The 16,126-nt window shown below is 40.1% G+C and overlaps 2 protein-coding genes across 2 annotated transcripts; both read right to left on the bottom strand.

Moving 5' to 3' along the window:
- On the bottom strand, positions 1 to 6,802 carry dnttip2 (deoxynucleotidyltransferase, terminal, interacting protein 2). Its single transcript, XM_020638955.3, has 7 exons — positions 6,672 to 6,802; positions 3,788 to 5,832; positions 2,413 to 2,551; positions 2,095 to 2,190; positions 1,758 to 1,922; positions 1,423 to 1,532; positions 1 to 497 (listed from the first exon to the last, which is right to left on the bottom strand). Exons 1-7 carry the CDS (start codon positions 6,744 to 6,746, stop codon positions 398 to 400), a joined length of 2,730 nt encoding a protein of 909 aa, XP_020494611.2. The 5' UTR covers positions 6,747 to 6,802; the 3' UTR covers positions 1 to 397.
- Positions 6,803 to 7,265: 463 nt separating this feature from the next.
- gclm (glutamate-cysteine ligase, modifier subunit) lies at positions 7,266 to 14,109 on the bottom strand. The gene is made up of 7 exons (XM_020639012.3): positions 13,772 to 14,109; positions 11,944 to 12,006; positions 10,478 to 10,562; positions 9,826 to 9,882; positions 9,531 to 9,733; positions 8,825 to 8,939; positions 7,266 to 8,514 (listed from the first exon to the last, which is right to left on the bottom strand). The coding sequence occupies exons 1-7, from the start codon at positions 13,901 to 13,903 to the stop codon at positions 8,336 to 8,338; spliced, it is 834 nt and encodes a 277-aa protein (XP_020494668.1). The 5' UTR covers positions 13,904 to 14,109; the 3' UTR covers positions 7,266 to 8,335.
- Between the last annotated feature and the right edge of the window lie 2,017 nt (positions 14,110 to 16,126).

Raw genomic sequence — 16,126 nt, 5'->3', positions numbered from 1 at the left:
TTCAAGTCAAAAGAACATATTTTAATGTTTATATGATGAGTTTGTTTGTAGAATGACTATGATTATTGACTATGATCAACATGTTGTAAAGCACAGGTGCATTTGATTAAAAATCCAGGTTGGTTTTGAGTTATAAAGTTACATTGTTCAGATGTTTCTGGCAACAGTACAAAGTTACAACAGTCTGCTTCTTTACATAGAGACAAACTAAAATGATCTTTGGAGAGGATCCTGAGAGGGTTAGAGTCTATAAAGTTGTGATGTCATGTAATCTCAAAGTCCCAAAATAAAACGTTAGCTTAAATCTTGGATAAACCTCCTGCTGAATAAGCGGAGTTGATCTAATCAGTATATGTATTAAAAGCCACTCAGAGTCAGTGTTCATCACATCAAATCTTCACTTTGACTTCTTATGGAATTTATTCTTCTTGTGCCTCCTGCCAGCTCCTCGTGCTGCTTTCTCCGCCACAATGTCCTGATACTTCTTTTTGTTTTTGCTGGAAGAGAACGACAGAGTATATTTGGTCAATCTGCATTTTTTTGAAAAGTTGGACAAATATGTCAAACAGTTCTTCTTTGCTCTGCAGTAATCAACAAATATAGAGTATATTTATATCTGGTTGTCAAATACAGTATATACATTTTACTGTACAATTTTGAGTTGTGCCACATGTTTCTGAATTTTAAATGAATAAGAAATCTGTTTCCAGAGGATTGTTTCTGTGCAAGAGCTCATTCTGGCAATTCTTTCATCCACCTCCACAGTAATCCACGTGGAATACAAGTCCACATTGACAACAATGTAGAGTAAAACAAACTACCTGTTGTGTTACGAGGTACTGCCTGACCCATATGATTCTGTAAACGGATTAGAAGTTTTAGCTCTATTGCCACAGTACAAGTTTTTTACTGTTACTGTTGCTCTGAAAAGTGAAGTCTTTTCCTCTCCTGCCTCTTCAGTATTTTTGTCTATTATTTTAAAAAACTAGTACTGGTAATTAAAAATGTCTGCAATGGTGGCAGATAACCTAAAAAACAGCAAGCCTTCATCCTGAATTAAGCAGGCGCTGATATACAACCTGTAGGCTTGTGGATGGACAGTTCACTCCTGTCGGCATTTTGTCAGATAACAACACTTTTTAAAAGTTAAACAGCCAGAGTCACAGGGCTCTGATGTGCACCTTAATCCAGTTACTGATAAATAATAATCATGTCATCAGGGAAGTAATGTTTGGAAGCATTTCCTGTCTTTACAGTCACAGAAAAATGTACTAATACAAGCTGTAAACCTGCTTTATCTGTGCTGTTATTGATAAGCAGGATTTTTTGCCATGGAAACCATACATGTCAAAGATGTGATTTAAAAAAACAACAACAAACAACAGTTGTTTACAGCGTCTGTCTGTTTTCATTTTAACTTACTGCCTGAAGTCAGCATCAGCCATCAGCTCCTCCACCATGGTCCTCTTCCTTGCCTTCTTTGGAAGCCGGGAATGATAAAAGTCTACTGGATTGTCCACCACTGTACCAACCTGTATCACAAACACACAAATATACACTTAAAGCTTTGCTTCCTGGATATTATCTATAAGCATTATGCTATGAGTTTTACAGACTATATCAGAAGGTCGATACAATAAAATTCTCTTATTAATCCAAACTACATAAGCTTTCACTGCTTCATCCTCATGACCACATATATGTCATAAACTTATTGTACAGTTTTATAGAAGGACTGAGTCATATTTTTAAGTGACCTGAAAATATTTGGGAAAGCCGTCTCTGTCGTTCTTCTTGTAGAACCTCTTTGGGTCCATGGAGCCTCTCATCTTGAGGACGTTAAGGTCTCCTTTGAGCTCCGGAGTGATCTCTGGGGCTTTCATGTTAAACCAACTGTCTCCTGTTGATTTCTCCCTCTCAACCTTCGGAAAAACAAAAATATCAATTATTAAAAAACACTGCAGAAGCTTTGAAGGTAGCTGGAACAAAAAGTGTTGTGATACTATTTATGACAAATCGTGACCCAGGTGATAAGTCTTTAGTAAGTTATGACAGAGATTCAATTAACCCGGAGCATAACTTTGTCATACTTACTCTGTGTTTCAACTTTAAGGCTTGTTTAGATTCACTATATGGAGGCACGGCATCCTTCTTTTCAAATTCCGGTCCAATCACACTCTTCTTCATCACCTGTGGACATCAACAAAACAAGAACTGCAACACTGCAAAGCACGAAACTCAATCACAGACAGCTTCTCAGAGATAAAAGGCCAAAGTCAAAAAGAACGGGGGAGAAACAACGAGGAACATCATCTCAGGTGTTATTGGATTTACTCGTCCTTGCATGGCTATTTCAGTTCATTATTCATTCTGCATCACAGAACAAAAGGGATAAATCTATCACTTATTTACCTCGTCTTGCATCTTTTTCCCCTTAAGTTTTTGCAGCGAATTGGAGACGGGTTTTGATTTGCTGCCATCAAAGTTGATGTATAAACCCCCGAGATCCTTGACTCTGATGCCGGGGTCAATGCGGCTCGACATTTCTTTTCTGAAACAAATAGACAAGAGAGAAAAATCCTCAGGAGGAGCAGTCATGTCTCGTTTCTCACCTCTACACACAGGTATAATAATCAGCATGGCTACATTGTTTATTTCTGCTCTAGACCCTTCACTGCCATTATTAGGAACACATACGCGAGTCAAAATGTTGCGAAAGTGACATGATGCTCTGTTTGAGTTAACCTGTGCAGAGTAGTCGACTGCATGAAACGAAAGAAGCAAATGTGCAGTAAGCAGATGCAGCTGGCCATAGTCCCCCCCAAAATGCATTTTCCCCTGCAGAACTACTACAGTGCCCCACTGTTTTATGAAAGCCCCTTACCATCCCCATGAAGTCGCTAGATATACAGCGGAGCCTCAAGAAAGTCCCTGAGATATAACATGGACCTGGATGTTTGATCATGTTTGGACAGAGTCAGGAGAGCTGTATCCTCATTTCTAGTCCTTATGTTAAGCTAAGCTGCACATCTGCATGTGTGTGTGTGTATAAGAGCTCAACTGATTTGGGATTTTTAACACGGATACAAATTTTAGAGCGGGGGGAAAAAAAAATCAGCCCTGCAGTGTTTCCCCTACCATTATAAATATAAATTTTTTGATTTATTTGTGGGATTTTTGTGCCTTTATTGTAAAGATAGGATAGTGGATGGAGTCGGAAATCAGGGAAAGAAGTCATTTAAGGACACCTTTCCGATAGAAAAGGACAGCTGTCATTAAAAGTAACACAAGATTCCTTCAAGTGTTTGTGTCGGCGCGTGTCCCCCCCCCCCCCAAAGCTGTACTCCTAGGGGAAACACTGCCCTGCATGGTGAGAGTTAACACTACTATGAAGATAGACCTTTTTGTAAGTGGATTACGCACAGATTTTGTTGATGCAACGGTACTCAGAGGGGGTACATCTTAAACAATAACTTAATGAAAAGTTGATGCTATTATACATCGTCAACCATTTCAAGTGTGGACTGCCACCTTCTCAATATACTGCAGACAGCGCATTCTGCTGGAAAAACTGTTAAAAACTGCAGTTTCTAAATCATCCATAGCGTTGTTTTCAACATCATCTTGCAAATTTACTTTAAATAATATATTTAAGAACTATACAAAGATAATGCTTTATCTGTAAAGACGCATGCTATGTTTCGTCTGACTGATATGTCAGTTTGGCTTTAGTGTGTTTTCCTCAGTGAACGGACCAATGTTAGGCTGCCACCTCTCAAATACTTACACATGTTGATTTTTACTTGAGAAGAGGATCATTGCATCTTCGTCATCATCATCATCCCCCTCCTCATCCACAAACTCCTCGTCTTGCTCCTCCTGCTTTGCTCCCTCTGCCTTCGTGGCTTTCTCCTCTTCATCCTCGGTCGGCCTTCCTTTCAGGTAGAGTTCATCGGCCTCCTCTCCGGGCCGCGTGTCGATCATGAACAGTCCCTCGACGGATGGACCTGCAGTGTCAGAGCTTTTGGAAGGTCCACTTCTCTCCTCAGGCCTGCACTCCAAATCCTCCATTTCAGAAATCTCCCTCTCCTCCTCCTCCTCCTCTTCAGCAGACTCATCTTCATCCTCACTGCTCTCCAACAGGCTGATTACTTTTGTTTTCTGGACTGTGACATCGTTTGGTTTTTCTTCAGGAACACAGTCCACTGTGATCTTGTGCTGCTCGTTGGATGTCACCTGAATGAAGTCAACCTCACAGGAGTCAACCACCTGCTGATCATCTCTATTCAATGTGCTGACTTCCATTTTCTCCTCCTCCCCCCCCTCCCCCTCCTCCTCCTCCCTGGGTCTAGTTTCTACCTCAACAGCCTCATCTGCCTGTGATGAGTGGTCGTCCACATCCGCTGCATTATCTTTGTCTTCCGTCTCCTCTGTGATCTCAGGAGTCCTCTCATCTGATGTTACTGTAACTGAAGGCTCTGACTGCTCTGATGGTGGTTTTATTTGCTCCATCGTTTCCATTTCCGAGTTGTCTTCGTGCTTACTTTCAGCACATGGCTCCTCCTGCTGGTGTCCAACAGTCACTGCAGGTTTACAAGCAGCTTCTTCTGATAACAGGGAGCCTTCTTCTGGAATTACTTTTACTTTTGCCTCCACTCTAGCCACATCTGCCTCCTCTGACGTCAGATCAGCATTCACAGCTTCCTTCTCTTCCAGTGTTTGGGCCTCATCCTCCTCCAACAGTGTCTGGTCTCCATCCACAGAAATCACCGTGCTTTCTAACATCGACCCACTGAATGAAGTGTCCTCCTCGGCTGGCTCAGCTGCTTTTTCTAGAACAACACTGAGATCCTTGATCGTGTGCCTGGAGGACAGAGCACCTCTACTGCTGCTACCTGAGCCTGTGCGGCTGCTGCAGGGGGTTCCTCTGCTGCGTGTGGAGCAAGGGCTGCCCAGTGGAGCGTACACATCTGACGGCTCAGAGTCGGAGTCGACAATTTTCGGCCCAGGTTTTCCCCGTCTACGAGTCGCCATACCGTGAGAAGACCCGGACTCAAACCCCTCTGAGTCACAAGAGGGGGGCTCACTCACATCAGAGGCTTTACTTCTGGCTACCCGAGTCCTCAGAGTTCTCAGTGCTGGGGAGGGAGAACTTCCCGAGGCTGCATCGAGGTGAATGGGGATGCAACCAATCTGCCTTCTTGATCTACGGGTCTTAGAGACTTCTGAGACGTTGGACGTGCAGCTCTCTGCGTCTGAGAGCTCCGAGTCTTCTGTTTGTTTAGCAGATGACCTGGAGCGAGTTTTCCTCTGACTTCTGGTGATTTTCTGGGATTCAGACACAACAAAGCTGCCGGACTCTGACTCCGGAACCACGTCGACCTTAACATCTCCCACTTTCACCTGATCTGGGTCAGTCCTTGTCGGTTTCCTCCTTGTGCTGCGGCGGACGCTTTGTCCAGCTTTTAATGCAGACACGACTGAAGAACATGACTCCACCTCAGATATATCCTCGTCCTCTTGACGTACTGCACGCGGCGCCCTCTTCCTTTGTCTCGTGCGAGTCATCGGCGGTTCGGAATCGGACACAGCAGAGCAGCAGGACTCCATCTCTGACTGGTCTGCTTCGTGGACAGAACCGACAGGTGTGCACGGCTGATCTGGACTGTGGAGTCTGGACGCTCTGGAGCATCTCTTCATCGAGGACGTAGGTGGAGATGCCTGGGGTTCTCCCTCATATTTTTCAAGATGGCTGCTGGTTTCCACCAAGGCATTGTGGGTAGGGCTTTCTTCTTGTTTTGCAGTACTTCTGGTTCTTCTACTAGGAGTGGCCTATGAGGCAGAAATGAGAAAAAGTTTTAAGTAACTCTACAGCTTGATTTATCTCAAAGGATAAAGCCAGCGCCATTCTGTTTTTTTGCCTCTCACCGTCAACAAATCCATAAAAACAATAAAGAATCTCTCAAGATTCTCTGATCGTCTCTTAGCGGCAGCCTTGTCGTTTTAAAAGGTGACATTAATGACTTAAAAAGGATTACAAACACACAGCTTCCGTCTTTACATAAAATTAATAATTAATTGATTAATCAAAGCAAGACAACAATTTTCCAAAACTTTACTCAAAGTGGAGTAAAATGTTTTTCCCTTTATTGAATATTGGATTGCTTTACAATAAAGGCGCAAACACTGTTGGTGATAATTCAGTCAAATGTAACGCAGTGGCTGTTTTGAATACAAGTGAGTATAATCGACCTCTGTGGCAGAAGATAACACTACATTACACCTGGGCTACTCATGAAGTCATTGTTTTCCACAGCAGCTGATACCATAAATTAATCTGACACTAAATTGAGTTTCTTTAACAGAAAATGATCTGTCTATTGTTTATTGTTTATTGTTTATTGTTTATTGTTTACTGCACTCTATCGGACATATTGATGCGTGTTATCTGTAAGGTAAAACATCTCAGTGGAAAGAGATGTTAGACTCACTTCAGGTAACTTATCACAGCAATGAATTGTGCACAAACTGTGAGGAGCCACGTGAAGTTTGAGCAGCTTCTTCACGCGCCGGATAATAGACACGTCACGTGCGCCATTCAACTCGGATTCAACCTTCAAATGATCGCTTATCATTAACAAGTTTAATTAAAACACGTTTTTAATACGAACCTGGACATCAGATGACATGTCAGTGGTTGTTTTAGACGGGGAGCACACGCGTACTCCTCTCCTGGTGGCCACCATCTTGGCTTACTGGTCACTAACTTACTTCCGGTGTGAAGGTTAGACTCGACTAGTCGATAAACAGGCTGATAAGACTATCGCAGAGCTCCTGATTTTGATGTCCTGTTTTTATTCTCTTCATTATAAATAAAGGATTTGGTTGGAAGAACGGCTCAAATAATTCGCTGAAGTAAAAACAAAAATACCACACGGTTTAAATCAAGTTTTACAAAAACCCTGAAAAGTAAACATAAAGTAGCAAAACGCGACTCATGAATGAATCAAAAGAAAAGTGAAAGAATGAAGAGTGAATCTTCTAAACATCAAGATGACCCATTCAACAGTAATAAACTAACTGACTAATATCATATACTAAACTAATATGACTAACTTTAATGCTTAATGTTTGTCTCCTCTACGTTATAAAAAACATGTGAAAATGTTTTTTGGTCTGTTTGCTCAAAACATCTAAACATGGATAGCCTCATGAAAGATATACAACTGTCCAAGTTAAACACATGTTGAAAAAGTAAGACACTGTTTGATGTAATTATTTTAATAAAGCCAATTCTTGATATACAGACATGACAACATGAACTTTGTTTACAGTACAACAGATAACTTGTCTTTGTTTGAATAACTAGGTCAGCCAGGACTCTTAAATAAAAATGACTTCCTCAAAGTTGACAATTTTTTCAGTTTTTAGTGCTACAACAACAATGCACATAAAGGACATAAGCCTGCTTTGCATGTCAATATCACTGTACTCTCCACCCTTAAATAATCTCATGAGCGCAGGGTGGGTAAACGTTTCAATGCATCATCCAAAACAGCAAATAGTCAGAAAAAATGATATAATGAAGTCTGTTACTTTCACATAGTTGTTGCTTTAGCAGTTAAAAGTCTAATTCAATCAGTATCATAAAATAAACATCTCATATGAAGTTCAATCTTAATTAGTGCATAATGTTTTTAAACTGAGGAATGCAAACCGTGTTATGTACAGTAAAGTTACTCTAAGTTCATGAATAAAATCAGACTTGTTTTTATCTTTAAAATGCTTGATATCACTTCAGAAAACAATGATTTTCTTCCTTTTTAGCCGTCATTTTGACTGAGATATTGAAGCTTGATTTTACACAGACACAGTGGAAGCATGGTGGGAATGAGGATAGCAGAGAGGAGAGGCACTTGAAGTCAGACAGAGTTTAAGGACCCTTTGGGTTAAATCAAACTTTAGCAACCATCATTTCCATTATTAAAGCAGCCTCTATTGTATTGATGGATTGAGTTTTCAATGTGCGTGTCATCCATGAAACTCCACTTTGACCATCTTCTCTCCTAAAATTGACAATAGACTCGACCGTTCATGTTTATGCTCTCTTTTCAATTCACTGAGATTATGGTAATGAACACGTGCTTTTGATAGTCATAGAAACCAAAGATGATTGAGATGCAGCTTTTATCTGCCAGTTCTTACAATGACGTCAGGACTCACGGTGACTGGCAGAATCCATGACTCAGGACTATTACTTTGCATTTTGTGTGTGAAAATGATACAGGAGGAAAATGACTTGATCCATATGTCTTCTTCTTCAGCAAGGGAGGTTCTACGGGCTCGCCTTCCTCGCACTGACAAGGTAGCCCTTTGCCTTGATGATGCCTCTACTCTTGACTATAATAGAGTAGCGGAGGACCCACTCCAGCCTCCAATCATTGAGGTCCTGGTCCTGCAGGTCCTGAAGGCCCCCCTTCACTGTCTCCTGGAATGTAGCTGCCGACATCAGCTCTGTGGGAAGAGACAGAAGAAATGAAGGGAATTTTCTGAAGTTAAAGAGTAGTCTGTGAATTAACACTTAATAAAGGGGAGAAAAGAATAGCCATTAAAATGTAGAAGTTCAATATCAATATAATCAGTAAATGAACATTTTTAGTCTGTTCATAGTATTTGTTGAAATTCAACATCAAGATATAAACATTATTTTGAAGTTAATCTGCACACAGATAACACTTCATTAAAGACTTCTTCAGTCTGCTCCTAAATCTTTTCTGCAGGTAGACAATTTACATACTCAGAAAATTAGGAAACTGAGTTTCACCTTTGGGATCGTTGTGTGTGAGTAGCTGAATGTCAAACTCCTTAGCGAAGGCTGTGAGATCAGGAGGCATCACGCAGCAAGAGGCCAGGTTCACCTGATTACTGCTGGGCTTCACCTGGTACAAGAGAGGGGTCGTGGTCAATGAGTGAGGTTAGTTGGGTTGATATAGGAATAGTGAGTGCTTCAATGGGCAAAGGTGAAAACATACCAATTGACATGCATGTTACTTACTTACACATTTTAACCTGCAACGCCGACCTGTTAACCAAAGTCAACCCTTTCTGTTGCTTCTAAAGAAGAGCACACACTCTAACAAGATGGATAGGTAGTAGTATTATACTTGTTGCAGCTAAAGCTGTGAGTCGAGACAGTGTTGATATGAAACTAAACTTCTCAGCGAACGAGGCAGGTCAGACATCAGAATCATCCACAGCTCTGTTTGTTTTTATTCTTACTTTCCATTCAAAGAAGAATTCTATCTTGTTTATTTTCATGGATGCAGTCACTACATTTCATTTTATTGCAATTTTCAAGTTATATTCCATGCTAATGTTTTTACTGTGCACAGTGCCGGATCATGCCTGGTCACGTGTTCTGGCTATGCCTAGGTTAAATTTAACACAATGTACACATTTAAAAAACACAGTTTCTGCTGAACTTAAATAAAAGGCAAATTAAGGATCAGACACCCCAGATCTCCACTCACTTGAGCCCAGTTGTAGAGCTGTTCCATCAGGTCTTTGTCCAGGTCAGAGGTGCCGATGGCTGCAATTTTCTGACTTCTGACCAGAGACTCCAGCTCCTCCCATGCTGGCTGAAGGTGGGCTAACATCAGGCTGTCTCCCTCCAGGGGCCCAGGTGGGGCGATGATAACAGAGTCAAGCTGGGACACAGCCAGCGTCTGACAGGCTAGTAAAAAGATGCAAACAAGGCGGTGTTACATGAGGAGTGTGTCATTTTTAAGGCACATGAAAACATTATTACAGAGATTTAAAGCTCACCCATCTCCACTGCATCTCTGATAGAAGACTCAACTGGTTCACACAGGAACAGCTTGACTGCAAAAACAAGAAAACCATGCACTTGTCATCCCCTCTCATTGGTCATATTTATTACTTAATTATTTACTTTTTGAAATGGAAAATATTTTATTAAGGATGCTCTGATCCAAAGTTTGGACATGAATTTTTCAAATCAGATTACTAGTTTCCTTAGCGTTGAACATGTTAATAAATGTAATTCCTGATATGTTCTGGTGATCACCATCCATATTATACTGTGAATAAAGGTTAATAACCATTTTAAAGTTCATTGTACATTGAATAAAATACAAATCTGAATAATCTGCCTTAAAAAGTGTGTAACCAGCTGTTACACCAGCAATTACCAAGCCTAATCACTCGCCCTTTTGTGTATTTGTTTTAAATGGATAAATGATATGGCACAACTCTTAGAGTGAACTGAAACCAAATGAATCTGTTACCCAATACATTTATTATGTTTCATTCCGAGTCCTGAATCAGTATCAGATCTTTGTAATATAGCAATAAGTAAGGTCTTTTACCTGCTTTTTGTAAAGTGTCTCGAGATAACACTTGGCATGAGTTGATGCTATACAAATAAAAATTGATTGATTGATTGATTGATACTGACCTGAGACTTTGAGCTCTTCCCTCTCCTCAGGTGTGATAGCGTCTGTTGGCTGGGGAATCGAGCACTCCAGAGTATCTGTAAAGTCCTGTGTGAGAAGGAGAGCACAGAATATGGGATCACATCACTTGCATTGTCATTAAAGACCTTTTCTGAAATAAAACACCAGTTCATAAAATGAAGTGTTTTCTGTTCAAATGGTTGGCTTTTTGACATAATTTAAATACCAGGACAGTCAGGACTCTTGCAAAGGGAGCATGACAGAGTTTTGATAACAAGTGCAGAACCGAGTAATGAAACAGCTAGAAACTAGCTTAATGCTGAAAAGTTCAGAAATAAAGAGTGATGTTTGTTCCCCCCCAAAGAGAGGCTGATGGATTTTATGAGATTATCTATTTTCAGTGAAGCTTCCCTAGGGAGTGCTGGAAACAAGCTGAAGTTTTGCTTACTTCAAGTGTCCCTGAGAAGTATTGTGTTTATACTTTGTTCACATCAACAAACCATGCGTACAATTATCTTAAATGACTGCTATTAATGTAGGAGGAATTGGCTGCTCTCTCGAGTGCATGTTCATATTTGGTACATATTTTTTAAGGTGCATGTCTGGGAGGGGGTTAGTATAACTCAAACGTGGCAATATGTTGATCTTTACAACGTGGACAATGAAACTCTGTTTTTTTGTTTTTGTTTTTGTTTTTTTATCAAAGAGCTATGTCAGGAAAACCTGAAAAAGGAACTACAGCCATCGACTTTAACATCCCATTCATGGCATTACCCTGCAGGGAATGTAACAAATAGGGTTATTTTATTGTATTTTCAAGTATTTCAGATGCGTTTGTAAAACACTTTCAAACCTCCCTCATCCACATTTGAACCAGGAGGCGTGGAGATGACAGCCTAAGCAGATTAGATTAGCCTGGTAAAACAACTAGTGCAGGGGTGCGTTCAACAAGGAGGACGTTTCACTAATTTAAATCTAACAACCTTTGAAATCTTGATTTAACTCTATTCAGAACATCCAAGTTTAAAACAACACTTTCAATTTGGTGAAAACTTTCTGGGAACCCTATCACAGTAAACAGAAACCCCAGATCAAGTTTCTGTGCCCCCACGCAGCCGCCCTCCTCCCATCCCAGCAGACAGACGCACATTTTGGAACAGCGCCTTTGGCAGCCAGCCCTGCATGAACATTCATCCTGACAGCTACTTTTCAGATCGCCCGGAGGCATCCTTTGATGTGCATCACTAAAGATATCTTATTTTCTCAAGCACTGGGTCGTGGTGACTGCACGACAGGGTGGAAACATGTCTTTAATGCAGGTCTGACCATAACTGACCGTCAACTCAAATACTGTTGTTGTTTTATCTCGTTGTCATTAAAAAACATGAAGGAGAGATTGAATATGGTGAAGTACTTTACTCTCACACTGAGAACAAAAAAAACATTTTAAAAAAACTGTTGCCCCCACCTTGGATGTCGGCTTTATTGTAGAAAACCAGTCAGTCAGTGTGGCTTGAATGCAGTCTTGAAGCTGAAATGTTGGAGAAAAATAAAGTTACATTAAAATTCTTGAAACATGCTGATTTTTAGCCAGGATCCCAAAACCTCAGATGAAGATGAAAAGCTCTTTACTAACAGCATTTCAAAACATGTCTTAACAGCTGTGCATAACACACTTTGACAATTGTTAAAAAAAAGTCACTAACCAGCTCACAGCGTGGGAAATGGGAGGAAAAAAGCTGAGTTCCAGGGCAGATTAATGGCTTATTGTCAAACATAAATATTTACAAAAAGACAAGCATGGGGGAGCGCAGGCCAGCTGCTTTAGAGTTAAAAGTTCAGATCAGTTTGTGGTATATTTTCTATAAATATTTATAGAAAATGACACACAAACTTCAATCCTAAAGGTGTTGAGCTGAGGGACAACTATTAGCAAAGAGGACCTGAACAACTCTCGATGAGTCTCAGCCCACATGAGGCTGAAGAACATCAGCTCAACTGCAACATTCATGTCATGTGGGACGGATGATACAAGTGTAAGCAAAGAATCTCATGTTTCTGACACAAGAGCGCTCATTCCATCGGACAACACAAGACGGCCTTATGACTCCAGAGTCGACTGCTCAAAGGTTAACTTTGAAGTTCTTTGAATGGACATTTGGCATTACACTCAACATTTTGGTTCAATATCATTGAACAACAGATTTTAGGCAATGCAAACATGCACGTTTGTTTTATTTCAGTACATCTAATGAATGGTCAGATGATCTATAGACTTTAAAGAAGGGTAATGAATATTCTGGATTAAATATAACCCTTACTGCAACTCCTTCACATATATGGCGCTTATATACATATGTACATATATATACACACACATCAGCATGTTCTGCACACTGTGCTTAAATAAAAGACAGGTTTATTTCCTGCAGGAAGAAAGACACAATGTAACAATACAGTTCTTTCTCTCCTGATTGTTTATTGTATACGTTTCCTAATATAGTAATACACCAGTTACCAGTTAAATTATATAAAAACAGATACACTTCACGCACTCAAAAGCTGCCCTCTAATATGCAAGTCAAGCCAAAGTCAGAGTTACTAAACCTGTTTCTTATACTGAAAAGTTTTGGCAGGTTTACACAGAGCACAGTATGCAGATTCCAACCATGCCACTGAGCAAAAACTGTCATGTCATGCTTCACACCTTTAAACAATGAGAGGTTTAGCATCATATCCTATCAACATCAAATGCATAAAATCCACAATAATACCGAAACATGTAAAGAAACTACAGCTACAACTTGGAAAAAATCTGGGTGCAGACGGTGGTACTGTAGTGCCCCTGTCTAAACAGGATTTGGGTGTTGTTGTTTTTTTACCTTATTGTTAACACAAACATTTGCCACATTAATCTGTCAGCTAACTATTCGCCCCAGTAGTACAATAGGACATATACAAACTCAGCCTACTTTAGGTCTAAGAGAAGGTTATTAGACAAAGATAACTTATTCTAGTAAGATAACTTCCTGTAACACTTTATACGATTATTCTAATCACATATACATACACATATATATATATATATATATATATATGTATATGGTCTTACATGACGTCACACCTGCTTTATTATCACTTGGCACACTATGGTGTCATTAGCCAGGCAGCCTGTGGTCAACTTTAAGGCTAAGCTAATTAGCAAAGTTACTCTGTCACCCCAGAACAACATATAAAAACGCAATGGTCAGAAAACTAGCGTCGTTTCTATCCGGCAAGTGCAAAAATGACCTTACCTCTTCGCTTGGAGAACCGGGACATTTCTTTTTCAGGCGACTTCGACTGACTAAATTCCCGGTGTGGAGCCTGAGGGTCTTAGCTTGGCTCAACAACATCTTCGCCTCTGTGTTGGTGTTATGGGGATCCATGTGGTTTTCGCTAGCGAGCTAACAAGTTGCGCCTTACCGTGACAGCTTGCACCGTGTCACTGTGCGACTGATCCTGCTGGTTAAGAGCAGGCTATAAAAAAAACACTACCACCCCCCCCTTGACAGTAAAAACTGGTGTAGTCAGGATGACTTGCACTCGGTGTTCACTGACCTGCTGGTGCGGTGGTTGTTTAGTGGCTGATATCGAGGCAAGCCGGTCGGTAACGCCCACATGGAGGTGTCTGTGACCGTGTGGTAAAACCTGGAACGGATTTCATGGAGGAACCGGATGCATCCTCATCACACAGCAGCGTCAGTGGAATGGATTCTTATATTGAGCGCAATCCCACTTTTGACCGCTAAATGGCGCTGTAGCGTTTCTAATTTCTTCCACAAGCGCTGAAAACAGTGAACGGTGTGTAACAATGAAACAACAGTGCAATATTTCTTCATTCGTTTTGTCATCACTAGGTAGGCCCAGAGCCTTATAATATAGGGCTCATACATTTTACTAGCTATATCAAATGCAAATTATTCTTAAATGGCAAAATACATTTCAAGCAATTCAACCAGCCAACAATATTAATAACTCAACCATGTACAATATTTAAATTCTGCTTAATATGGGGTTCCAATAGTTCCGAAAAAAACATCCATAGTCTGTCTTCTGTCGTTTTAATGTAGGCTACTCTCTGTCGTCTTTATGTGTCTGCGTTCTGATAAACTGCCATACTAAACAGATCTGAAATCTGATTGTAATAACACCAAAATAATAATAATAATACTTTTTATTTATGTAGCACTTCCCCAAACACTCACCGACACTTAATTGTGATGCACAGAGTGACATTCAAAACTCTGTAAAGTGTCTTTGACTGTTTTGTAATAGAGTTCCCTCTCTACATTCATTTAGGTGCTCTAAGGGTATTTGTATCGTGTTGCGATAATGGCCTTCATTAAAGCACACACGTGCCCATAAATTCTTTGTGGATGCTCAGGGCACCATAACAACTTTAAGAATTTTAGAAACTACTTTTCGTCAATAACTTTTCTGCATCCTTGTTAAGCACTTTGAACTGCAATTTAATTTGTCTGAAAGGTGCTATATAAATAAAGTTTGATTGATTGATTGAAGAAAAGCGGAAGCTGTAAATTAAAAATATGGGCTTTGGCTTATTCATATTTTCAGATCATGTTCAAAATATGATTTGTTTTTGTATTTCAACGTAATGTAGATGAGATCTTTGTGTAATTGTTGAGTTTTACATGTGGATAATAAGTTCATCTGTCATCTGTCATGTATGATGCAAATGTGTTAATTTTGTGTGTTTTATTATGCTTTAATACTTTTACGCAGCTTTAAGAAGGCCCTTTCCTGTTTCAACATGAAAAATCCCCTGTACACAAATCCATGCTATCCTTTTGGGATGAAGAGAACTGCTGGATGTGAGCCCTTCCGGTCTTATGTGCCAACGTCACTTGGACCAGTGCTGGACTAACTTCTCAGTCGCCTGATTCCCAAGCTCTTGCATACTTTCCTCGAAGAGTGGAGGCTGTGATATCACTATTCAAATGTCCATGAATTCAGAACAAGATGTTGGATTTCACCACTGCAGAAATGATGATTCAGACAAACAACATCAAGACAGACATTTGGAGGCAATCCAATCATTGCAGGAGAGAAAACATGAGTGAAGGAGACAAAAATCCAACCTTCCTTTTTCTTTGGAAAATACAGCAGACCCAAGAGAAAGTGATGCTTTTAAACCATTTCTTCCACCTAGAAACTAAAGATACTCCCTTTGTATTTTTATTAGGAATATTGCATTGAGCAACTTCTTGGAAGCAACATGGTACTGTTTAAAACAGGTTGCAAAATCTACACATCAGTCTGAAAATGAAAAAAGATAGATTTTTTCCCCCATAAGGACCTCTTGGCAGTAACAGAGTAAATAAACAAAATCTGAAGGGAGTTTTATTTTTTAAAGAATTCCCCATCCATAAATCATCAAAATGAGCATTACTACAAAATATGGTCTCAAGGAGTTCTTTCAACATGTCCCTGGCTTTTGTTCTTGTTCTTGGTTTTAAGTGTCTGTTGAATGAATTCCAATGCTGGGATTGAAGTTGTTTAAGGTCATAGAGCCCAGACAACCTAATTTTTCCTTTCTGCTGCCAGCTCAACCATTATAACACAAACAAATGTGCATGTTTGAACACAAA

Source organism: Labrus bergylta, chromosome 6, assembly GCF_963930695.1.
Source record: "Labrus bergylta chromosome 6, fLabBer1.1, whole genome shotgun sequence".
Classification (NCBI taxonomy): domain Eukaryota; kingdom Metazoa; phylum Chordata; class Actinopteri; order Labriformes; family Labridae; genus Labrus; species Labrus bergylta.
The sequence above is the reverse complement of the archived record's forward strand: the minus strand, read 5'-3'. Positions and strand labels throughout refer to the sequence as shown.